The 26,571-nt window shown below is 37.6% G+C and overlaps 1 protein-coding gene across 1 annotated transcript in view; it reads left to right on the top strand.

Moving 5' to 3' along the window:
• Positions 1–912: 912 nt before the first annotated feature.
• The window catches only part of ARCN1 (archain 1), a 30,673-nt gene continuing 5,014 nt past the window's right edge, over positions 913–26,571 (top strand). Inside the window, exons 1-8 of the mRNA XM_006044688.4 lie at positions 913–1,075; positions 13,325–13,588; positions 14,063–14,242; positions 14,371–14,576; positions 16,378–16,542; positions 22,373–22,538; positions 24,866–25,013; positions 25,310–25,418. Coding sequence (XP_006044750.1) covers positions 1,073–1,075; positions 13,325–13,588; positions 14,063–14,242; positions 14,371–14,576; positions 16,378–16,542; positions 22,373–22,538; positions 24,866–25,013; positions 25,310–25,418 — 1,241 coding nt within the window. The 5' untranslated portion in view covers positions 913–1,072. The remainder of the gene's footprint in view (positions 1,076–13,324; positions 13,589–14,062; positions 14,243–14,370; positions 14,577–16,377; positions 16,543–22,372; positions 22,539–24,865; positions 25,014–25,309; positions 25,419–26,571) is intronic.

Below are 26,571 nucleotides of genomic sequence, written 5' to 3'. Positions count from 1 at the left end.
ATTTGTGTGTGGACATATACTTTTTTTTTGGGGTTGTGCTGGGTGTTCATTGCTGCTGTGAGGGGGCTTTCTCTGGTTGTGGAAAGCAGGGGCTACTCTTTGTTGAGGGGCCCAGGCTTCTCATGGCAGTGCTTCTCTTATTCCGGAGCACGGGGTGTAGTTGCCCTATGGGGGCTCTAGAGACGGCTCAGGAGTTGCAGTGCATGGGTTTAGTTGCTCTGCAGCTTGTGGTATCTTTCTGGACCAGGGGTCAAACCCATGTCCCCTGCATTGACAGGTGAATTCTTTGGATATGTTCTTTTAATTCTCTTGGATATATACCTAGGAGTGGTATTGCTGGATCCCACAGTAACACTAAGTTTAATTTTTTGAGGAACTGCCAAACTATTTCCCAAAGCAGCAGCACTAGTTAATGCTTCCACCAGCAGTGTATAAGGGTTTAATTTTCCCACATTCTCATCAACACTTAATATTACAACCATCCTAACGGATGTGAAGTGGGGTTCTCTAAAGATTAAAGATGTTGAGCATCTTTTTACGTGCCTACCAGTCATTTATATACCTTTTTTAGAGAAATGGCTATTTTAGCCATTTAAACATCGGATTAGTTGTCTTTCCATTGTTGAATTTTAAAAGTTCTTTGTATATTCTGGCTACTAGTCCCTTATGAACACCACTTATCGTGTATATCAAATGATACGGTCTCTTTGAGAGCTTTATAAACTGCAAGAGATGTCGCAAGTTAACCAAAAGCGCTGACTAACACGGAAGGGAGAGAAGCCTACGGTTCCACGTTGGAGGTCGAGCCCCCAGGCCTCCCTGGCACAACCTGCGTTGCAAGCCGGCTCCCGCAGTCTCTCCACCTCACGGCGCCCCGCCCCCCGCCCTTTGACCCGCGCCGTTTCCGGTTGGAGACGTGGCTCGAGGACGCCATCTTGGTAAGAGGCGAGTCGGCGGCGCTCCTGTCAGAGGGGCAGCAGGTCCGGAGCGGCCGGTCCTCCCCTTCCCCCGACCCCAGCCCTAGCCGCAGTGGAGCCGGAGCGCGCGGGTGCGCCCCACTACCGCCGTCACCATGGTAAGACCCGAGCCGGGCTCACCTCCCGCGTCCGGCCTTGCTCGACCGTTCTCCCTGCTACCGGCCTGTGCTGGGGCTGGAGGAGCCCCGCCCCAAGAGCCGGGAGCCGGACACTTCCTCGGGGCTCTGGGGGCTTCTCCACCCTGTGATCGACTCCGCAGGAGATCCGAGGGCCCTGACTGCAGTCCCTCTATCGTCGCGCCCACATCCCTCCACCGCCATCAGCTAGGCACCCTCCTCTGCCGGGATCCGGGCCCTAAAGCGGGCCCGGGGTTTTTGCTCTGCAAGAACCTACCTCTTAGTGATGGGTCTTGGACCCCACGCTGCGGACCTGGCCTCTGGTGTCCAGCAGGTTCAGTGGGTGCCTCGGCGCCCCAAGCTGGGCTTCTCTCAGGGGTTCACTTCGTTCTGTAATCAACTCACCTCTCATCCCCGGTGTTCCGTAGGCCGTGGATGTTTGAAGTATAAATCATTAGTGTTGAGGACTTTTTCTTTGGTTTGTTGGAAAAGGAGAAATAGAGGAAAGTGCATAGGGAGGCACAGAACGGGAAGAAGTAACTTCTGACAGTGATACGGCACTAATGGTAGGACCCAAGTAACCCAGAAACCTGCTGCCCGCTTCTGTAGGTGTTAGGTGTGTCCATTTGTCGGTGTGATTGGGTATACTCTGTGTATAGAGCATTGGGAAGATGAGAGCCAGTTGTGGAGAACACAGGTTTTCTGTCTTCAAGGAGCTTATAGTTCAGGTGAAGTGTGGATGTGGCATATCGTAATCAGATGTCTCCCAGGACTGAGAAGGGATTTATTCTTTGGGACCTGTTACTTGCCTTCAGCTGAATTATCTTCGCGTTCTCATCTGTGGTGGTGGTGGTTTAGTGGCTAAGTTGACTCTTTTGCGATCACATGGACTACCGGGTTCCTCTGTCCAGGCAAGAATGCTGGAATGGGTTGCCATTTTCTTCTCCCATCTCATCTGTAGTAGAGAAGGTTAAAATCAATGTTTGTGAGAGATGAAACAAAACATAGTGCTCACTCCACTACATCTGGCTTCATCACTACGATTTGTGGATATTTGTGAAGTAGAAGTTTTTTGGTTCCAAAGAAGCTAGTAATTTTTAAAGTGCACTTTATGTCGTTTAATCTTTTGAAGGGTGTGCTTTTCTTATTTCTCTTTTTGACACTAAATTAATAATTTGATTTAAAACATCTTCCTACACACTTCAGAGATGACAATATATAATTTGGTGCCAGTTATACTAAGTTCTGTTCACAACCTTTTTAGATGAAAACTTGGTTGGTGAGGAGATTCAGGCTTGGGCTTTAAATCGCTGAACAGTTTTCTTCAGCTTCAGGCATATAAATTGCATCAAGCAGGTTTGTCTCATAAAACTTTTATATTGGACATAAAATTTCCAAAAACTCCTTTCTTCATTTCCACTAGAAGGCTTAGTATTCGGGTAGTGATTTTAAAACTACTTTCTTTTTACATCTTGGATGTACATGTAGTGCATTTCAGAGTATAACATTAAAAGCAAAATTAAAAGCTTTATTATATAAACCAAATGTAGATAATCTTAACAGAAACCTTGTTTGTTGATAAGTTCTTGGGAACGTCGTCCTATTTTTTTCCCTAGTAGTATTTTTAATTCATCAATAACCAGAGGGCCCATAGGGCCCTAGGTGTTACGTGGTAAACATAAAAACATAAATTTTGCATGTTATTTGGACACTGCATATACATACAGTTGTGTCACATTTAAATATGCCTATAGTTCTGAATTATTTGGAACTTGGTATGATCCAGATACCTACAGGTTTGTGTACTCTGGAGAACAATTTATCTCAGTACATTCTGCTCTGTTGAGTCTTAAGGCATTATTAAGTATTTTTCTGTGTAATATTTATGGGTTCCGTTCCTTTACAAAGAGATCCCTGGACAAAGAAATGTCCAAATAGGGTAACAGTTTGCAAAGATTTCTTGAATCTAAAAGCTGTATCCAGAGTTCTAAAAGTTGATCTATAATAAAATTTTCAAACATGTAAGAAAGTTGAGAGCTTTACAGTGAACACCCATGTAACCACCAGCTAGTCTGTAATTAACATTTCACTATTTTTGCTTTATCACACATCTAATTATTCATCCATCCTGTGGTCGTCTTTTTTTTAATGCATTTTAGGGACTTCGTTGGTGGTCCAGTGGCTAAGACTCCATGCTCCCAATGCAGGGGGTCCGGGTTTGATCCCTGGTCAGGGAACTAGATCCCACATGCTGCAATTAAGAGCTCATACAGCCAAATAAATAAATAAATATTTTTAAAATGCACTTTAAAATAAATTGTAGATATCAGTATGTAAATGTTGGTTTTTGAATAGTAAATTTCCTTTAGCTTTAGTGACTGAACTTGGTGCAAAATGTCCTACACTGCAAAGTCCTAGTAGAGAAATAAAACGAACAAATGGAAAAACAAATGATTTATGATGACTTTGTTATAAAATCAAGTACAAAAAAAAACTTTTTTCTAGTTTTCATCAAATTAATGAGAACGTGTTCTTACTTTCTTAACATTTGTCAGGTATCATTATAGTCAGTTTTTTTCCTTAATAAATTTATATTTGAATGAACTTGATATTAAGTCTCATTGTAGCCCTAATCTGTGAAGTCTTTGCTTATCTCAGAATGCTATTCTTTTCTTATTTACTAAGTATGGGGAGTGAGTAAATCTATTGTAGTGATCTCATTAAATATCAGTGATCACAGTATGTTCAGTTCCCAAGAATCATTAGTTATTAGAAAGCTAGATTTGGGTTTCTATGGCTGAGATTGGGGGCTGGGACAGGGGCACTGAAATCCTACACAGTAATAACTAATTCCCAATTAGGGGGTATTTTTTCTTTTTCGTATGCAATACAATACAGCAGCTGCACACCTGTTGTATTCTTTATATATCTTTTTTTTTTTTTTTTTTTTCTTTTACTCTGTGCGACCCCAGAGATGGCAGCCCACCAGGCTCCTCTGTCCCTGGGATTCTCCAGGCAAGAATACTGGAGTGGGTTGCCATTTCCTTCTCCATATATATCTTTTTATGTATCTTTTTGATTGTTGTTTCAGAGGAGAGCAAAGAATGAAAATAATTTCTTGAGTTTCTGTTGATTTGCCATCTTGTCTATTCTCCAAATAGGAAGTACAGTGCAGAAACTGAGAACAATGTCCTTTTATTTTTATACTCTACTACAAGTTTTTTGTTTTAGGCGAGGAACTTGGTGATGAGCTTAAAACTCTTACTGAGTAACTTCAAGTTTTGGTTTTGTTTTGTGCTCTATGCTTTATTGTACTCTCCCCCAATTTGATATTATCTGTAATCACTTCATGCAAGCAAGAAAGACAAAATGATCCTCTATGACAGTTGTAGAAACTAGCCTTAATATGATCATGAATTATATAGAGATCATCATTACAGTGAATTACAAAGAACAGTTACTGGCTAATTGTGGAAGTGAGGAATACTGAAGCATTTAGAGGTTCGAGGAAGTCTTTGACTTTTTTCTTTAGGAAATTGGTCGTATTTTTCCTGTTATTTTTGGACCTCTATAGCTAGTGGAGATGAAGGGATGATATGGCAGCTGTCTGACACACATATACTATAAACATACATATGATTTGTTTTGGTTAGGCAGTTTGCCTTTCGGCAGCTTAATATTAATGCAAAACATGGTTCCAAAGTAGTTATCACTGGAGCAGTGGGTGTGAAATGGAAACATTGCAAATTTTCTGTCGCTATAGTTTTCAAATGCTTAGAGTTACAGTATCATAGAGATGCAAAGGCACTTTCACATAAACTAACCTCAGAAGGCAAAGGATCCACCTGCAATGCGGGAGACCTGGATTCGATCCCTGGGTTTGGGAAGATACCCTGGAGAAAGGAATGGCTACCCACTCCAGTATTCTGGCCTGGAGAATTCCATGGACAGAGAAGCCTGGCAGGCTACAGTCCATGGGGTCGCAAAAAGTTGGACACTTCACTTCAGCCTGTATTTTAGGTGTATTTCAAGAAGCAATTAAGTGACATCCAATGTAATATAATTAGTGGTAGAGGCAGAACAGAAATCTAATTCTCCAGCTTTCTTTATTCAAGGAACTTGAATAGGAGAGTGTTGTTATTTAATCCAAAAACAAATGATAATATATTCAAAGTATTTTAAGTATATTAAGAGAAAAGTTGTCTAACAAAGTTTAACCTATTGGGGAACTTTATTTTTTAAAACAATCCTGAGGAGATCATCTCCATAACTCTGGGCCCAGAGGGACTCCCCTGGTGATCCAGTGGCCAAAACTCTGTGCTCTGGATCCAGGGGGCCTGGGTTTAATCCCTAGTCAGGGAACTAGAACCCACATGTTGCAACTAAGATCTTGCATGCTGCAAGGAAAAAAAAAAAAAAATCCCTTGTCAGCTAAGACCTGGCACAAGCAAATAAATAAATATTTTTAAAAAAACAAACGCAAGGACTCTTGAAAGTTTGTTTTAGGTCTAAATGCTCTTTTCCAAAAATGTAAAAAACAAGCAAAGTAATTGTATAGAGAATTATACTTATTCACTGTTTCCCAAATAAAATCAAGTCAAATTATAGTAGGAAAAATTAACCTACCTTTTAGTGTATACTGTATTTTAATAATTGGTAAGCATTGATATGAAGAGAAAATTATTTCAAGGCATTTAAGAAGACGAATGTTGATTTAGAATAGGTTAAATTTATCTTGTTGACCATACCTTCCAACCAAGTTATTAACTGCTGCGTTAACATGAATAATAATTAATAGAAACCTATGTCAACTTTGTGGGAACTGTGATCGTAATGTCTTGGGTGTTTTGAAGTTGAGAGTCATACTTAGGCTTGGGCACTTCGGTCCTACTTTGGGAGCCTTATTTGCTTGTGTCTGAATGATGGAATGACTCAAAAGAGAGGACCTACTATTTTACCCTACTGCTCCTTCATCTTTACGTACTCAAGTTTCCTGATTGATCAAAGCATAATTTAAGTAGTGTTTCTCCCATCAAATCCTCATGATCTTGTGAGCTAGAAGTAATCTCTTCTTCCTCTGAATTCCCATAGTGCATTACTTTACACATTCTGCCTAGTTTGTGTCTTATCCCTGCTAGGCTGCTGCCGCCTTTTTTTCCGAGGTGTAATTGACATACAGCATATTACTTTCATGTTTACAGGATAATAATTTGATATTTGTATATATTGTGAAATGATCGTCAAAATAAGTCTAGTTAATATCCCTATACATAGTTAGAAAATAATTTATTTTTCTTGAGATAAGAACTTTTGGGATCCTACTAGATTTCTTAAGACTGCCAGTCCTACTAATTTCCTTGTTGTAGTCCCAGAGAGCATCTAATATGTATAGTAGGTATCCAATAAATAATTATTTAGTTAATTCTTATAGTAATACAGCCAAAATGGAGATTGCCAGTACTATAGTTAGCCTTTGACCATGCCCAATTGATAAAGCAAAGTTTGAATGGATTGCCCCCCTCCATAGCATACACCTCTCTGGTCAGAGGTTGTCTTTAATTTCTTTTTCCCTTTAATGTTGCCTTGATGTTAATTTTTACCTAAACTCTTATCCGTATGGTATGGAGGTGTTTTGAATTCTAGATGCCTGAGAAGTACCCTGAAGCCTATAAACATTGTTTCTAATAGAGTTACTGTTACTAGATATATTAAATATGGGTTTTCTAGTTAAACAGCATATATATATGTAGGTCTGAAGGTTTGGTCTGAGCAATCCTTTCTCTGGGTAGATTTTTGACTTCAAGTGTTTAAATTGTGCTGTGCTTAGTATTTCTACTGTGGCTTATTTTGTTTGTCAAAACATTGCAAAATTCTCGGATGGGGGAATCATACTTTGTTAGGACTGTGATTCTCAGCCTTTTTTTGGTGAGGAGGCCCTTTGTAAGTATTAAATTTATAATGTGCTTCCATTTATTAGTAATATTTCTCACTGCATAAAGTGATTTCTCTGTGGATCTTTTGAGAATTACTACTCTAGAGGATCTATGAATTTTCTGACATTAAATGTAAAATTTTTTAGGGAGTGTGTGTCCATTTTTAATCTGTTAAAATATTGCCAAATCCATAAAGGTAAAAATCCATTGCTTTGAAATGACAAAGGTTTTAATAAGATGCATTTCTTGGCAAGTTAATAGTGATGCTGCTTTACATTGTGAGTATATGTGGTATAAGTTGTATATAAGTGTTGTGGTATAAGTGCTTTGGCTTACAGTTTTATTATTCTCATTTGGTCCTCATAATAACTTGTGAGATTGTCAGATGATGCTCCATTTTCTAAGGGAGGAAACTGAGGCTGAGAGGTTGAAACATAACTTAAATCAGACAGATAGTAAATAAAACAAAAACTAGGATCCAGATCTTCTCACTTCCAGTCATTTAACTTTCCTGATATGTTAACTTGATTCTTTGCAAATTTAGAACACTATTTCTAATTCACATAGTCTTTGGGAAAAGAAGAAACCAATGTGAGATCATCTCAAATATAAGGAAATTCTTCATTTTCCTGATGAGACTATTAGGGAAACCTTTTTGGAGTATATAAACTTTTAGGACTGTAGCACAAATATTTAAAGTATTTAAAAATTTACTTACGTTCTTAAAGTATTTAATAATTTATTTAAATATACTGTTGCTTTTTAAATTGAAAAATAATTCATTTTTTTCTGTTCTTATCTTCATGAAACGATTTATCCAAATTCTTCACAGGCATCATTGTCACTAGGTGTGCTTTTTGAATTACGGTCTCCTAGAACTTTTACATACGATTTTTAATATTTAGCACTTCTTGAATCCATGTACCATATTGATACTTTTGGAAACTTTATTATGAGTCATAAAAACCCATTTGTATTACAGTAGAGCAGTTGATTTTAAAAGAAATATTTATTGGGAATTCCCTAGCAGTCCAGTGGCTGGGACTCTGGGCTTTCACTGCCAAGGGCCCAGGTTCAGTCCCTGGTTGGTGAACTATTTTAAGATCACACAAACCTCATAGTACAGAAAAAGAAAAAAAAATCATTACTGACATCCAACACATGAAATTGTGAGTTCTGATCCTTCGGATAATTTATAAATCAGATGGTCTTTTATTAGTACATGTAAAACTAGCACAGTTTGAGACTGAGGATAAAATCTACCCTACTCAATTCATTTAGATGTTCAACGTAAAGTGATTGAGAGAAAGTCTTTAATATGAAAGACTAGAAGAATTTGAATCTATACAACTCTTTTTTTTTTTTAAATAAATATTCCTTGTCTAAAAAATGCTTTTAGTGAGTAATTAGCCTCTAATTAAAATAAATAAATTTATATTAAAAATACTTTTAATGGATATATCATGCCTTAAATTTATCAATAATTTCTTAATGTCATTAACTGTTCATTCACTGTTCATATTTTCCCATTTGTCTTATAATTTTTTTGAACAGTAATTTGAATCAGGATTCAAATAAGATTATACAATGTGAATGGTTGACATGTCTCTTAAGTCTCTTTTAATCTATGGGTTTGCCCTCCATTCCTTTTTTTATTCACGGACTTCCCTGGTGGCTCAGATGGTAAAGTGTCTGTCTACAATGTGGGAGACCTGGGTTCGAGCCCTGGGTTGGGAAGATCCCCTGGAGAAGGAAATGGCAATCCACTCCAGTACTATTGCCTGGAAAATCCCATGGACAGAGGAGCCTGGTAGGCTACAGTCTATGGGATCGCAAAGAGTCAGACACGACTGGGCGACTTCACTTTCACTTTCCATTTCCCCTTTCCCAGTCCCTGGTAACCACTCATCTACTTTCTCTCTCTGAATTTGCTTATTCTGGATGTTTCATGAAAATAGAATCATGTGAGATGTTGCTTTTTGTATCTGGTTTCTTTCATTTAGTGTAATATTTTCAAAGTTCATCCATACTATAGCATATTCTTCATTCCTTTTTATAGCTGAATAATATGCCATTGTATGGATGTACCACATTCTGTTTATCCAATCATAAGTTGGTGGATATTTGGTTTTCACTGTTTATTTACTTATTTAAATACACAGATTTTTAGTTTTTTTGGCCCTGCCTTGTGACTTCCAGGATCTTAGTTCCCTGACCAGGGATTGAACATGGGTCATGGCAGTGAAAGTGCCAAATCCTAGCCACTGGACTGCTAGGGAATTCCCGGTTTTCACTTTTTATTATGTATTAGGTATTTTGAATAATGCTGCTATGAACATGTGTACAAATTTTTATGTGACATAGGTCTTTTATGAGGGCTCCTATTGGGACAGAAATCTTACTTTATTTGGATATATGTGTCAAATATGACACATACAAAGACATACCTGCTTATCACTCATAAACTAAAGCAGCAACTACCTTTTCTTTTTTCTTTTTCTGCCAGAAATATGCAGATGGTTGGAACATGAACCTTATATGATAAAAATTAATGTGAAAGCAAATTTTTGAGTATATTTGGTTTTATTCTTCTAAACAAGTCTAAGTCTCTTGACTGGTGATAATTTTAGATCAATTTCTTCTTCTTCAAGATTAAGGTATTACTGTGTGTGTACCAGGGCTTCCCTGGTAGCTCAGCTGGTGAAGAATCCGCCTACAATGCAGGAGCTGCTAAGTTACTTTAGTCGTGTCCTACTCTGTGCGACCCCGTAGACGGCAGCCCACTAGGCTCCTCTGTCCCTGGATTCTCCAGGCAAGAATACTGGAGTGGGTTGCCATTTCCTGCTCCAGTGCGTGAAAGTGAAAAATGAAAGTGAAGTTGCTCAGTGTCCCACTCTTTGCGACCCCATGGACTGTAGCCTACCAGGCTCCTCCATCCATGGGATTTTCCAGGCAAGAGTACCTGGAGTGGGTTGCCATGTCCTTCTCCAGGAGACCCCGGCTCGATTCCTGGGTCAGGAAGATCCCCTGGAGAAGGGATAGGCTACCCACTTCAGTATTCTTGGGCTTCCCTGGTGGCTCAGATGGTAAAGAATCTGCCTGCAGTGCAGGAGAGCTGGGTTCTATCCCTGGTCAGGAAGATCCCCTGAGGAGGGCATGGCAACCCACTCCAGTATTCTTGGCTGGAGAATCCCTGTGGACAGAGGAGCCTGGTGGGCTACAGTCCATGGGGTTGCAAAGAGTCGGACATGATTGAACGACTAAGCACACGTGTTGTACCAAGAATTATAGGAGTCCTTGCCCTTTTTTGAAGAAATCTTTATTTCACACTATTAAAGACATGAATGGGGACAATGTGGGGAATATAGTCTATAATTATGTAATATTTTTGTATGGTAACAGATGGTGACTAGGTTATCATGGTAAACATTTTAAAATGTATAGAAATACAGAATAACTATGTTGTATACCAAAAACCAACATAGTGTTGTAGGTCAGTTATACTTTAAAAATAGCCAATACAATATTATAAAGCAATTATCCTCCAATTAAAAATAAATAAATTTAATCTTATTGTTAAAAAAATAAACTCATAGAAAAGAGATCAGATTTGTGGTCACCAGTGGCAGCGACTGATGGGGGAGGGAGATTGGATGAAGGTAGTCAAAAAGATGCAAACTTCCAATTATAAGCTAAGTAAGTACTGGACATGCAGTGTACAATATGATCAATATAACTAACAGTGCTGTATCATATATATATGAAAGTTGTTAAAAGAATCACATCACAAGGGAAAAAAGTTTTTTTTTCTATTTCTTTTTGGCCATGCCAGGCGGCTTACAGGATCTTAGTTCCCTGAGTAGGGATCGAATTTGGGTCCTTTATAGTGAAAGTGCAGAGTTCTAACCAGTGGACCATGAGGGAATTCCGTTTTTTATATTTCTTTAATGTTCTACCTATATGAGATGACAGATGTTCACCAAACTTGTGATGTATATTAAGTCAAATCATTATGCTATACACCTTAAACTTTCAGTGCTGTATGTCGATTATATTTCAGTTAAACTGGAAGAAAAAAATAAAATTAAAGATGTGAAATCACCATATACACTTAAAATACCTTGTAAGTTTATATGTTAATTCTGCCTCAATAAAGCTGAATTTAAAAAAAATTCTATAGCAACAACAGCAACAAGATAATAAAGACATGGAGTGGAAGATTTCTTTTGAAAAGAATAGGTCATAACCTTATTGCATTTTTATTCTTTTTGGGGGATCTTTTACTCCCCTCAGTATATCTTCTTGCCTCTTGCCTGGGTGGTAACAGCAACCTCCCAAGTAGTGGTGATGGTGAATGATACATTTCTTAAGTACAAAACTATTTATTTATTTTTTAAAATTATAAGTGTTTTGGGGAAAGATGACTGTTCTGGGACTTTTAAGCGAGTTTATTTGCCACTTGTAAAGTAATCAGCTGTAATTTTTATACTCTATACTTTTCCATATGTCTAAAATATCATCTTATTTTTTAAATATAAGATACAAAAATATATTTTTATATTTTATAAATATAAAAATATATTTTAGACATACATGGGCTATTTTAGGAGCTTCCCTGGTATCTCAACTGGTAAAGAATCCACCTGTAATGCAGAAAATCCTGGTTCGATTCCGGGGTGGGGAAGATCCCCTGGAGAAGGGATAGGCTACCCACTCCAGTATTCTTGGGCTTCCCTGGTGGCTCAGAGAATAAAGAATCTGCCTGCAATGTGGGAGACACTCCAGTATTCTTGCCTAGAGAATTACCATGGACAGAGGAGCCTGGCGGACTGCAGTTCCTGGGGTCGCAAAGAATTGGGCACAACTGAGCAACTGAGCACACATGTTTTTAAAAGGATATAATTTACAAAGCAAGATTCTTCCTGAAAGTATTTATTTATGAAGTAGAACTACTTTTTTTTTTAACTTTTGAATTCTATACTACATAACTTTATGCCAGCATAATTAAGGTAAGTTTCAACATAGAATTGATAGACTCAGGAGCATAAAATTGTATTACTCTCTTAAATGTGTTTCTTTCTAAACTTGCAGTTGTTATTTGGGAAATAGAGCAGTTGATAGGATTTATTCTTGAGATTTCATGTGAGAAAATTTGCACAATGTTCATGGGAAAGAAATCAATCAGTAAAAATAAAGATCTGTTTGGTAGAGGAAAGTTATTTGTGCAAGATATAGATCAAACACTTTTTCACTATAAATTGTTTTTACCTAGCTGCTTGGACATAAGTGTGATGGTAATTATCTCCCAAATACCCTGATGACCTATTCTTGATGAATAAGGACATTATGTTCTCCTGTAATCACTGTAAAACTATATTGATGTTTTGAAACTAAAAGAATATCTACTCAAATTGACTAACTTGTTTTTTTTCCAGTTGCTCACCTGTAGAGGAAAGATTTCTATAAAACTGAGGAACCTGACCAATAGAATGTTAATATTTCAGAAGTCATATCCTAGTATTGAGGCTTCCAATATGTGTAAATAGTCTTTCTGTTACTTGTCCTTATAAACTTCTGGGTTCCTGCAATGAAGAGACTGTTAACACTATACTTAATTTTCTTACAACTCTGCTAATGACATTTGGTCATATCTTCCTTGGTGCTTTGTTTTGTTTAATGAAATGCCAGACTCTGAAAAAAAGGCTGTTGGTCTTGATCATTGCCCAGTGTCAAAACCTGTGTGAAACATTGAGCCACTTACTTTTTCATTTTACAGATTGTTTGTGTGACTGGAGGTAAGTTAGTGTGGGTTAATCAAAGAGCAGAAGATAAATTTAGACTCACTGGATTGGTTCCATGTTTTAGGTAAAAATGAAAGGAAAGTTTTGGGGCCTTGTATATCTATTCAGCCTGCCTGATCAGACCTCTGTAGGAATTTGTTTTTCCTTGAATAAGTTTAAGCTATTTATGGGTCTGCCAAAGCAGAGAGCAACCCAGTTTTGAGTCACAGGGGACCCATTAATAATGTGTGTAGACTTAGAAAAAATTATTTCTTTACTAAGTTTTTCTCTTGGTGTGTTATTGAAAAATAGGAGTAATAGCTTCATTTTCCTCTACTTCACCTTTATCTTTTGAATGACATTGTATAATTAAAAGAGCAATGAAGTAGAGTCTGAAAGTCAGCATTCTAGTAGTAGTTATATCACTAAATAACTGAGTGTGGCATTTTACGGATCTGAAGATGTTGAGAAAACACATGTAAAAAAATGATTAGTACTTATTTACATGTTCCTTGCAGGTGCTGTTGGCAGCAGCAGTCTGTACAAAAGCAGGAAAAGCTATTGTTTCTCGACAGTTTGTAGAGATGACTCGAACTCGGATTGAGGGCTTGTTAGCAGCTTTTCCAAAGCTCATGAACACTGGAAAACAACATACATTTGTGGAAACAGAGAGTGTCAGATATGTTTACCAGCCTATGGAGAAATTGTACATGGTACTGATCACTACCAAAAACAGCAACATCTTAGAAGATCTGGAGACCCTAAGGCTCTTCTCAAGAGTGGTAAGAGTCCTGTAATATTGTGTTAAGGTTTTTGGAGTTTAAGTTTTTTGTGTGAAACTATTTTTTTCCCCAAAGCATCTGATGCTTATCATTTTGTGTGTTCTATGCACCTAGTCCCCGTCCCAGCATCTTAGGTCACATCTCCTTTTACTGGATATACTGACTGTAAATATTACAAAGGAGAGTATGAAAATTGCTGTTTTGTTTCCCAGTTCCTTAGCGGTAACTATAACCTGCCCTTGTGGTTTGACACTTGTTTGGCCATATTTTTAGATAATATTCTTTCGATGAGATTTGTTGATGTAGCCACACACATACAAAGGCTTATGCCAAAGACTTGCTTAAAGAATAGTGGAAGGAGCTAGTAAAGCGATTCAGGCATATTGAAATATATGTATTTTATAGGATAAGAATTGGAAAGCATAACTGCTGATACATTCTAAATATTTCTTTTCCATTGTTCCTCATGATTAGATTCCTGAATATTGTCGAGCCTTAGAAGAGAATGAAATATCTGAGCACTGTTTTGATTTGATTTTTGCATTTGACGAAATTGTTGCCTTGGGATACCGGGAGAATGTTAACCTGGCACAGATCAGAACCTTCACAGAAATGGATTCCCATGAGGAGAAGGTGTTCAGAGCAGTCAGAGAGGTAAATAGGGTCTTCTTTGAGACTGCTGGTTTGTGTCTTTCTTTTAGGCTTCTCTGTCTGACTTTTCTTTCTTATTTACTAGTCTGGTCTGAATTCAAAGCTGCATCCAAGTATGTCTCTTTTCATAGACTCAAGAGCGTGAAGCCAAGGCTGAGATGCGGCGTAAAGCAAAAGAATTACAGCAGGCCCGAAGAGATGCAGAGAGACAGGGCAAAAAAGCACCAGGATTTGGGGGCTTTGGAAGCTCCACAGTGTCTGGAGGCAGCACAACTTCTATGATCACAGAGACCATCATTGAAACTGACAAACCAAAAGTGGCACCCGCACCAGCCAGGTATAATCTAGTGCAATCACCTAGAATACAGTTCTAGAATGGCAGATGACGGCTATATGTGTGTATCTCAGAGCAATATCTGATTTCTAGGCAAACTATTAAATAATGAGTGCCTTGATAAAGTAAGTTGTAATATTAAATTTGGCTGCATATTGATAATATGGGGATAAGGGAGAAATCTGATTGCGATGTTTTTCCTTTTGTGTGAAAGAGAGTTCTTCTACAAATTTTACCTTGAAGCTCAGTTTCCTATGAGAGTTGCCTTATATTGGAAGAAGAGTTATTTAACTGTTAAAGGGACACATGCTTTTATTTATTTATTTTTTTCTCTAGATTAGTCCCTTTATTTTTATCATTTTTATTTTTTATGTTAAAAATTTTCAAAAATTGTAAGAATAAATTAATCTGTATTCATAGTTGTTATTTTTCACAGAATCATTTGGCAAGAAATTACAGACATGATATCTCTTGACCTAAAAATACTTCAACATGTGTTTCCCAGGAATAATGCATTCTTTTAAATAACCATAATAAAATTATTCAATTTGGGACATTTATCACTGATACGATAGCATTATCTTATATAACATAATCATTCAAATTTCTTGAATTGTGTTATCTATGTCCTTTAATGCTTTTTATTTTTATCCAAGGTCGCTTGTTGCATTTATTTTCCAAATTTTTTTAGTCTTCTTTAATTAAGAACAATTTTTCGGACTGAATTTTACCCTTACTATGTTGATCTTTTGGAAGAATAGAGGTCAGTTGGTTTGTAGTGCTTGCATGCATGCTCAGTCACTCAGCTGTGTCAGACTCTTTGTGACCCTACGGACTGTAGCCATTGGTTTGTAGATTATTCTTTTGTTTTAATTTGCCAACTATCTCATCATGATTAGATTCACGTTAACGCCTTTCTTTTTAAATTCTCTTCTTCCAAGTTTTAAATTTTATATGTGAAATGTTTCTAACAATGAGTCGTCTCAATGCCTTATTGAGTTATATAGAAATCCAAATCTGCTGTAGATGTCTAATTTAAAAAGTGTGAGTAGTTTTTGGTTACTTGAACTATTCTTGTTGACATGCTAGTTTTAGAGAATAAAGAGGAGTAACATGAATTTTTTTTCTGCAAGTATGGATCAAGTTGCTTCAATTATGTCCGACTCTTGGTGACCCTAAGGACTATAGCCTGCCAGGCTCCTCTGTCCATGGGATTCTCCAGGCAAGAATACTGGAGTGGGTTGCCATTTCCTTCTCCAGGGGGACACATACTTTTAATCTAGTGTTCATAAATGGATTTCAGGGAGAATCTAAACTACCTAAAGTTATATGAAAAAGTTTGTTTGTACATAAGTATATTTATCTGGATAGAAGGAACAAAATTTTCCTCAGATCATACATGCTTATCAAAGTATACCTTTGGTCTTTGGGTACTTGAAGCTTATGTGGTTCTTTTGTTTGTTTGTTTTCGGTCATGCCCCTATAGCATGCAAGATCTTAGTTCCCCAACCAGGGAGTGAACCTGTGAACCTGTGCCCTGCAGTGGAAGCATGGAATCCTAACTACTGGGCCAACAGAGAATCTCTGAACCTTACATGTTAATAGTGATCCAGCTGCCAGTTCAAACAAGAAATAGTTTAGTGGTCCACTAAACACTAGGAAACTTTAGTTTATCCCTTGAGGTATTCACATTTCTCTTAAAGAACAGTTTTAGGGAAAGCTTTAGTGATAGGGAATTATTAATTAGTTTTTAACTTTTTAAATCATGTGTGTATTTTTTTTATTTTTGCATTCTTCCACTTAGACCTTCAGGCCCTAGCAAGGCTCTGAAACTAGGAGCCAAAGGAAAGGAAGTAGATAACTTCGTTGACAAATTGAAATCTGAAGGTGAAAATATCATATCCTCCAATATGGGCAAGCGTACCTCTGAAGCAACCAAAGTGCATGCTCCACCCATTAATATGGAGAGGTAAGTGGTAACTTGTTAAGTAGGAACAGACCACATGGTGTTAAAAATTTTTTTATCTCAATACTTTATAAATTCTTTTTGTGTTTTTTAATTTTTCCAGATTTAAAAGACTTAAGAGTATATTCTAAACAGCAGGGTTCTACTGTATATTATCACACAGGGAACTACATTCAATATCCTGTGATAAACCATAATGGAAAGGAATATGAAAAAAATAAATATGTATAACTGAGTCACTTTGCTGTACAGTAGACATTAAACACAACATTGTAAATCAGCTACACTTCAGTAAAATTTTAGGTATGAACATGAGATATTCCCCCTCTGCCCTCTTCGAACCATGATTGGGGACTCTTAGCCTTCTGTTTTCTGTTTAGAACTTAACCTTTCTACCAACTCTGTGGTGGTTAAATTAAACAAAAAATAACTTTTCTTCATGCTTAGTTTATACTTTGTCTCTTAAAATGGACTTGAATTGGAGTACTAGAACAGTGATTCGCTCTGTACTATATTTTGGCATGTCTTTCTCTAATTAGGACAAAAATTATAAATATCTTTAGTAGCAAAATGTGTTATTTTTGCTTTTTAAGTATTTAAAGCCAGTATAGAATATTTTGATTTGTCTCTTATCGCTGGACTATGGTACTGGTTGGTAACATTTTTAAGTGGTAGTTATCAAGTTCACACTTTCATGACTCAGATTTCTTGTCTTGAAGCCCAGACTTTCTACTGTTATAAATGATTTTGAGGTCAGGTGAAAGATGAGTCTGGGAGGATACCTCTATCAGGTGTGCTTCAAAGAGGAGTATTTTGTGTGTCTTATTTTATATGAAATGAACAGGGTTTTGTTGGGATAAATCTTTCAAATCACTGAAGTTCCTGTGTTATTCCTAGTGGTTGCTCTGAGGGAGACAGGTTTGACACTATTTTAATAAGATGTTGGAGACTATCATGTACTAGAGAGCTTGAAACTCTTTTCTGAATGTTGGAATACTTCTTGAGCATGGAGCAAATGCTTATGAAGGTACATGACACCATGCATTGTCTTTAGATACATCTCTCTGTGGTCTTGAGTCTCATGCTTTTGTTTCTGGGAAGACTTAGAGGTTGGAACAGAATAAAGTAGGACGCCAGCATACTTTTTTAAACCACTGAAGTTCACCCAGTTAAAACCTGTTTTAGTGAGGAATATGGATAGATTGTACTTAATAATGGCCCATAGCAGCAGTACCTTTTACTTTACTTATTTTAAAAACTAGATTATACATTTATGTAGTTGTTCAAAAGTCAAAAGGTTCAAAGGATGTTACACTAAAACTTCTTCCTACCCAGCCATTTGAGGTTCTCTCTTCAGATACAACTAGCACTAACTAGTTTTTGTGTGTATCTTCCAAGAGAGATAATATATGTATAGATGAATAAAAATATGGTATAATTTCTGTTTTTCTCTTGTTATACATAAGCGGTGGTGTACTTGACACATTTTCCACTTGCTTTTTTTCACTGCAGTTCAGTCGCTCAGTCGTATCCAATTCTTTGTGACCCCATGGACTGCAGCCCGCCAGGGCTCACTGTCTATCACCAACTCCCGGAATTTACTCAGACTCATATCCATTGAGTCAGTAATGCCATCCAACCATCTCATCCTCTGTTGTCCACTTCTCCTCCTGCTTTCAATCTTTCCCAGCATCAGGGTCTTTTCAAATGAGTCACTTCTTCACATCAGGTGGCCTAAGTATTGGAGTTTCAGCTTCAGCATCAGTCCTTTCAGTGAATATTCAGGGCTGATTTCCTTTAGGATTGACTGGTTGGATCTCTTTGCAGTCCAAGGGACTCTCAAGAGTCTTCTCCAACACCACAGTTCAAATGCATCAATTCTTCAGTGCTCAGCTTTCTTTATAGTCCAACTCTCACATCCATACATGACTACTGGAAAAACCATAGCTTTGACTAGACAGACCTTTTCAGCAAAGTTACGTCTCTTTTTAATACGCTGTCTAGGTTGGTCCTAACTTTCCTTCTAAGGAGTAAGCGTCTTTTAATTTCATGGCTGCAGTCACCATCTGCAGTGATCTTGGAGCCCAAAAAATTAAAGTCTGTCACTGTTTCCATCGTTTACCCATCTATGTGCCATGAAATGATGGGACCGGATGCCATGATCTTAGTTTTCTGAACGTTGAGTTTTAAGCCAGCTTTTTCACTCTCCTCTTTCACTTTCATCTAGAGGCTCTTTAGTTCTTCTTCACTTTCTGCCATAAGGGTCGTGTCATCTGCATATCTGAGGTTATTGATATTTCTCCTGGCAATCTTGATTTCACCTTGTGCTTCATCCAACCCAGAGTCTCTCATGATGTACTTACTCTGCATAAAAGTTAAATAAGCAGGGTGACAATATCCAGACTTGACGTACTCCTTTCCCTGTTTGTAACCAGTTTGTTGTATGATGTCCAGTTCTAACTGTTGCTTCTTGACCTACATACAGATTTCTCAGGAGGCAGGTAAAGTGGTCTGGTATTCCCATCTTTTGAAGAATTTTCCAGTTTGTTGTGATCTACACAGTCAAAGGCTTTGGCATAATCAATAAAGCAGAAGTAGATTGTTTCTGGTATTCTCTTGCCTTTTCTATGATCCAACGGATGTTGGCAATTTGATCTCTGGTTCCTTTGCCTTTTCTAAATCCAGCTTGAATATCTGGAAGTTCATGCTTCACATACTGTGGAAGCCTGGGTTGGAGAATTTTGAGCATTACTTCGCTAGTGTGTGAGATGAGTGCAGTTGTGTGATAGTTTGAACATTCTTTGGCATTGCCTTTCTTTGGAACTGAAATGAAAACTGACCTTTTCCAGTCCTGTGGCCACTGCTGAGTTTTCCAAATTTGCTGGCATATTGAGTGCAGCACTTTCACAGCATCATCTTTTAGGATTTGAAATAGCTCAGCTGGAATTCCATCACCTCCACTAGCTTTGCTTATAGTGATGCATCCTAAGACCCACTTGACTTCACATTCCAGGATGTCTGGCTCTAGGTGAGTGATCATACCATCGTGGTTATCTGGGTCATGAAGATCTTTTTTGTACAGTTCTTCTGTGTATCCTTGCCACCTCTTCTTAATATCTTCTGCTTCTGTTAGGTCCATACCATTTCTGTCCTTTATTTTGCCCATTTTTGCATGAAATGTTCCCTTGGTACCTCTAATTTTCTTGAAGAGATCTCTAGTCTTTCCCATTCTGTTGTTTTCCTCTGTTCCTTTGTACTGATCACAGAGGAAGGCTTTCCTAACTCTCCTTGCTATTCTTTGGAACTCTGCATTCAAATGGGTACAGCTTTGCTTTTCTCTTTTGCCTTTAGCTTTTCTTCTTTTCACAGCTATTTGTAAGGCCTCCTCAGACAACCATTTTGCCTTTTTGAATTTCTTTTTCTTGGGGATGGTCTTGATCCCTGCCTCCTGTACAGTGTCATGAACCTCCTTCTATAATTCTTCAGGCACTCTGTCTATCGCATCTAATCCCTTGAATCTATTTGTTACTTCCACTGTATAATCATAAGGGATTTGATTTAGGTCATACCTGAATGGTCTAGTAGTTTCCCCTACTTTCTTCAATTTAAGTATGAATTTGGCAATAAGGAGTTCATGATTGGAGCCACAGTCAGCTGCCAGTCTTGTTTTTGCTAACTGTATAAAGCTTCTCCATCTTTGGCTGCAAAGAATATAATCAGTCTGATTTTGGTATTGACTATCTGGTGATGTCCATGTGTAGATCTTCTTTTGTGTTGTCGGAAGAGAGAGTGCTATGACCAGTGTGTTCTCGTCACAAAACTCTGTTAGCCTTTGCCCTGCTTCATTTTATACTCCAAGGACAAATTTGCCAGTTACTCCAGCTTTCTCTTGACTTCCTTCTTTTGCATTCCAATCCCCTATGATGAAAAGGACATCTTTTTTGGGTGTTATAAGGAAATTTTTTTCTGTAATTAAGTGAAAAATCAATTGATGACTGGGAGAAACATCAATAACAGATACGCAGATGACACCACCCTTATGCAGAAAGCAAAGAAGAACTAAAGAGCCTCTTGATGAAAGTGAAAGAGGAGAGTGGCTTAAAACACAACATTCAAAAAACCAAGATCATGGCATCTGGTCTCATCACTTAATGGCACATAGATGGGTAAATGATGGAAACAGTGACAGACTTTAATTTTGGGGGCTTCAAGATCACTGCAGATGGTGACTGCAGCCATGAAATGAAAGACGCTTGCTCCTTGGAAGAAAAGCTATGACCAACCTAGACAGCATATTAAAAAGCAGAGACATTACTTTGCCGACAAAGGTTCGTCTAGTCAACGCTATGGTTTTTCCAGTGGTCATGTATGGATGTGAGAACTGGACTGTGAAGAAGGCTGAGTGCTGAAGAATTGATGCTTTTCAACTGTGGTGTTGGAGAAGACTCTTGAGAGTCCCTTGGACTGCAAGGAGATCCAACCAGTCCATCCTAAAGGAGATCAGTCCTGGGTGTTCATTGGAAGGACTGATGCTGAAGCTTAAACTCCAATACTTAGGCCACCTGATGTGAAGAAGTGACTCATTTGAAAAGACCCTGATGATGGGAAAGATTGAAAGCAGGAGGAGAAGTGGACAACAGAGGATGAGATGGTTGTATGGCGTCACCGACTTAATGGACATGAGTTTGAGCAAGCTCCAGGTGTTGGTGTTGGACAGGGAAGCCTGGCGTGCTGCAGTCCATGGAATTGCAAAGAGTTGGACATGACTGAGCAACTGAACTGAACAGATAAATTTATGAAGTTAATAACAGAGCTGTGGTTATGTGAGAGAATATTGTATTCTCACAAAGTACATTCTGAAAAATGTTTAGGGGTAAGGGACCATGATGTATATGATCTGCATGTAGATAATTCAGGAGAAAAAGTAAAATATAGTTACATAGAGATGCAAATGATCAAACAAATGGGATAAAATATTAGCAATAGATAAAAAAGGGTATACCTATATTCCTGTTACCATTTTAATTTTTTTTTTTTTTTTTTTTTTCTTTTTTGGCCACACCATGCAACGTGTGAAAACTTAGTTCCCTGACCAGGGATTGAACCCACTCCCTGTGGGTGCAGCGTCTTAACCACTGGACCACCAGAAAAGTCCCTGATTTTTTAATTCTTGACATTATTTTCAAATAAAAAACTTTGTCGGTTGTTCCTCTTTTTCTTGTAATTGCTCAGTATTCATTTTGTCGACATACTTTTATGTATTTAAGTCGTCCTCCTAGTGATGGACATTTGTTTCTAAACTTTTGCTATTGCAAACAGTTTTTCAGTGAATAACATACATTGTTTTGCACAGGTGCAGACTTATCTGTACAATGAAGAATCGCTAAACCTAAGGATATAATGCTTTATTTTATTTTCTATAGTGATAAAGTATTCTTTTCCTTTTTTAAAAAATTGAAATGTAGTTGATTTACAGTGTTGTATTCATTTCTTTTGTACAGCAGAGTGACTCAGTTATGCATATATAGATATAGGAATTCTTTTCTATTATGGTTTATCCTGGGAGATTGGATATAGTTCCCTGTGCTATACAGCAGGACCTTGCTTTTTATCCATTCTAAATGTAATAGTTTGGCGTACAGCAACAAAGACCCAAAGCAATCAAAAATAAATTTTTAACAAAATGTAATAGTTTGTATAATGCTATAAATTTTGATACATATGGCAGCAACATCTTAAAATAAGTTGCTGATGGCTAATCAACATTAAGCCCCAGAGAAAAGGAATTCTGATTTTTACCTTTCTGAACAAATTTATTTTTCTTTCTCTACAGTGTGCACATGAAGATTGAGGAAAAGATCACATTAACCTGTGGCCGAGATGGAGGATTACAGAACATGGAGCTGCACGGCATGATCATGCTTAGGATCTCAGATGATAAATTTGGCCGAATTCGTCTTCATGTGGAAAATGAAGACAAGAAAGGAGTACAGCTACAGGTGCATAGAGGCTTTTAATAAGGGATTATTAAGGTTTTTGTCTACTTAGCACAGTCTTGTTCAGCTGGAGTTCCTGTATGAACCATAGAACACAGATGATTATTTATTTTATGTAACTAGTACCATTCTAAATGCATAGGAAAAAAGTTAATCTGTTATCTACAGTGGATGCCTTGAGTCAGTAAATGCCTTCCCAGGCCAGTTGTGAGTGATTGACAGCAGCTGTATTAGTATGGCCTTTTAATATTGAAATTGAGTGAAAGGTCATCTTGAAATCTAATAAATGACTTCATACTCACTAACAGAGGTACAAAGAGATGCTTTTCTGTTACTATTATGCAAAAGTAAATTCATTTAGGATTTTGCTTGAAGTATAGTTAAAGAAACAACAAGGTTTAAAACTTAATGGGCAGGTGTTTTATTGAAACAAATTATGACACTGCGCATTTCTGCTACTCTATAAACTGCCAGTGCTTGTTTTGTTAGCTGAAGGGTAGTATCTAATGGTATATTCAAAATGTACATAGAATTCTTAAAAATAAGTATGTTCCACCTATGTGGCTTCTTTCTAAGAAACCTTTATAACAGTTGTTCTTGTTACATTTTATTTACTTATTTTCAAAAATTTTATTTATTGATGGTTTGGCTGAGTCTTTGTTGCTGCATAGGCTGCTCTCTAGCTATGGTGTGCAGGCTTCTCATTGCAGTGGCTTCTTTTGTTTCAGAGTATAGGCTCTAGGTCCACGAGCTTCAGTAGTTGAGGCTTCCAGGCTCTAGGAAATAGCCTCAATAGTTTTGGTGCACAGGCTCAATAGTTGTAGCTCACGGACTTAGTTGCTTCGTGGCATGTGGGATCTTCCCGAATCAGGGATTGGTCACCTGCATTGGCAGGTGGATTCTTTACCATTGAGCCACAGAAGTCCTGTCTTATTTTATTTTTAAAAATTTTTGGCCGCGCTGTGTGGAGTATGGGATCTTAGTTCCCTGACCAGGTATCAAACCCACCTCCTCTCCATTAGAAGTGTGGAGTCTTAACCACTGGTCCACCAAGGAAGATTGTTATATTTTATTTAGATAGTTGATCTTACATCTCTTGTCACAAGAACAAAGCCTTTTCAGAGAAGAAGATGATTTTGTCTGCTTTTTTCCCTCCTTCATAGTTCAGTTCATTTCAGCTCAGTCGTGTTCAACTCTTTGCGACCCCATGCACTGCGGCATGCCAGGCTTCCCTGTCCATCACCAACTCCCGGAACTTGACAAACTCATGTCCATCAAGTCAGTGATGCCATCCAACCATCTCATCCTCTTTCATCCACTTCTCCTGCCTTCAGTCTTTCCCAGCATCATGGTCTTTTCAAATGAGTCACTTCTTCGCATCAGGTGGCCAAAGTATTGGAGTTTCAGCATCAGTCCTTCCAATGAATATTCAGGACTGATTTCCTTTAGGAATGACTGGTTGGATCTCATTGCAGTCCAAGAGACTCTCAAGAGTCTTTTCCAACACCACAGTTGAAAAGCATAACCAACACACAATTGTCTTTTGGAAGTAGTGCTTATATTATTTGACAGTAGCATTGCTGGCTTGTAAAGTGTATGTAGTCAATCAATCCAAAAGTTTCTTCTTTTTCCTTTTTTCCCCTAATATGACTTCTTTAAAAAAGATTGGTCCATCTTATTTGGCCTGAGTTTGAGCAACTTTAGCTCTCTACACAAAATTGCAAGTAAACTTTGCACAGAGCTTTTCCCTCTCCTTCGTTAGTGTAAGGTGAGGACTACTGTGTGACAAAGACAGCGGATCAACCTCTGACCCTGCTCTTCTATTCGGCAAGCTTGGCCTCACCATGAGGCTGCTCCACCTAAAGTATTTTTGTAAAGGACTTGGCTGATGGTCTTTTAACTTTTTCAGTTACAAAATTACTAACTTGTTACTTACAAACAAAATGGTTTAGAGTAAAAATTACTTTATTGCTATTTTTAAATGTCTTAAATCTTGAAAAGTCTTTCAGGGACCTCCCTGGTGGTTCAGTAGTTAAGATTCCACCTTCCAATGCAGGGGATGTGGGTTTGATCCCTGGTAGGGGAACTAAGATCCCATATGCTGTGGGGTTGCTAAGCCTGCTCACCGCAATGAAGACCCGGTGCAGTCAAAATTTTTTAAAACACAGTCTTTGAAGAAGGGAAATCTTCTTCAAAATCAAAAATAATTGGAATTTTTTAGGCACCCTATTTTAGATGTTTAGATTATGGGCCATGTAAGACCAAAAGGAATTTATTTCCTGTCTTGTCATGTCTGAACCTCAGAAATTTTCTTTCCTTTCTCATTTCAGACCCATCCAAATGTGGATAAAAAACTTTTCACTGCAGAATCTCTAATTGGTTTGAAGAATCCAGAGAAGTCATTTCCAGTCAACAGTGATGTAGGGGTGCTGAAGTGGAGACTACAGACCACAGAGGAATCTTTTATTCCACTGACAAGTAAGTGCCTCTGGCCAGTCCTACTAAGCTAGTCTGCGCTGAGAATTAGAAATAGCCCTGACTTGTGCACTCTTATCCTTATTGCCGTAATTCTTTTTGACAAAATGACCTTTTAAAATGGACTGTATTTTAATGATTAGATTTAATTTTTAATATCTTTAATTTTGAAACCATTGTTTCCAATAGTTTACATTAGAATGTTTTAAGGCTTGCTGGTATCAGTTTTGATTTGCAGTCTTAACTTTGCTTCATTCTTTTCCTAATGTTTAGTATACTTGCTTTGCTTTTGTCTTCAGTTAATTGCTGGCCCTCAGAAAGTGGAAATGGTTGTGATGTCAACATAGAATATGAGCTACAAGAAGATAATTTAGAACTGAATGATGTGGTTATCACCATTCCACTCCCGTAAGTTCCCCACATAATCACTTTTTCTATAGTGAGCTTATAGAACTAGTCTTTCAGAACTCAGTTTTGGAGGCAACACTTAGCTGACTGTCCATGCTAAGATATATAAGATACAAAGGCCAGTTGTGAAAGAAGCCTGGTACAAAAGACTGCATACTAACTGTATGATTCCATGTATAAGACATTCTGAAAAGGTAATACTCTTGGTAGAGAAATCAGGCATTTGACTGCAGAGGAGCACAAGGAAACTTTGGAGATGATGGAAATATTCTGTGACTTGATTGTAATGTGCTTACAAGATACATTTGTCAAAGTGTATACAACTGTATACTTTTGAAGGAGTGCATATTACTGACTTTAAAGCCAAACATACAAAGCTGGTTGTAGTTCTAAAGCTGTGTTTTCAGATGTTGGTCTTCAGTTTGTTCCTGTAGTAATGAAGGTTTCCAGAAGGAGGAGCCAGTTCTCTGTTTTGTTTTGCAACTCTTGAAGAAATTGAGTCTGTCAGACTGAATTCTTTTTTCACCTTCTTTGCTAAGTTACCAGCTAAAGATGAGAGTATGATTTCAGGGTACTATTCTTGGTGAAACAAGATATTTGCATTAGTTTCAGGAAGTTTTCTAACAACTTCATTGAGGTATGGTTGACATGCAATAAACTACATATGTTTAAATTGTACAATTGGATAAGTTTTGACCTATATGCACCTGTGAAACCATGATCACAATTAAAATAACAAAAAATCCATCACCCCCAGAAGTTTAGTTCCAGTAAGTTTTGATGTATGCTTAAATGGCATACTTTCTAGGATCACCTAGAAATACTCGACTTTATCTCCTCACTAGCATTTCTAGTGACTGAACTATTATTATTTCACCATTGAATCCCTGCTCCTCTCCTCTGCCTTTCAGCATCCCCATGATTAAGTACAGGGCTTAATAATGAATAAGTAGTAAGTATATTCTTAGTATGTTTTTACTATTAAATTGCTCAGTTATTATTATAGAGAAAATGGTTCTAATTTAATATGCAGGTTTATTCAAATTAATTTTAAATTAATTTGAATTAAAATTAAATTAATTTGTAGTTTGATTCAGGTCTTGACATGGCCAGGTCTGGTTTTAGTCATTCTTATTTCCATTTTTTAAAACAT

The sequence above is a fragment of the Bubalus bubalis genome, chromosome 16, assembly GCF_019923935.1.
Source record: "Bubalus bubalis isolate 160015118507 breed Murrah chromosome 16, NDDB_SH_1, whole genome shotgun sequence".
NCBI classification, from domain to species: domain Eukaryota; kingdom Metazoa; phylum Chordata; class Mammalia; order Artiodactyla; family Bovidae; genus Bubalus; species Bubalus bubalis.
Note: the sequence above shows the minus strand (reverse complement) of the source record. Positions and strands in the feature narration are given on the sequence as shown.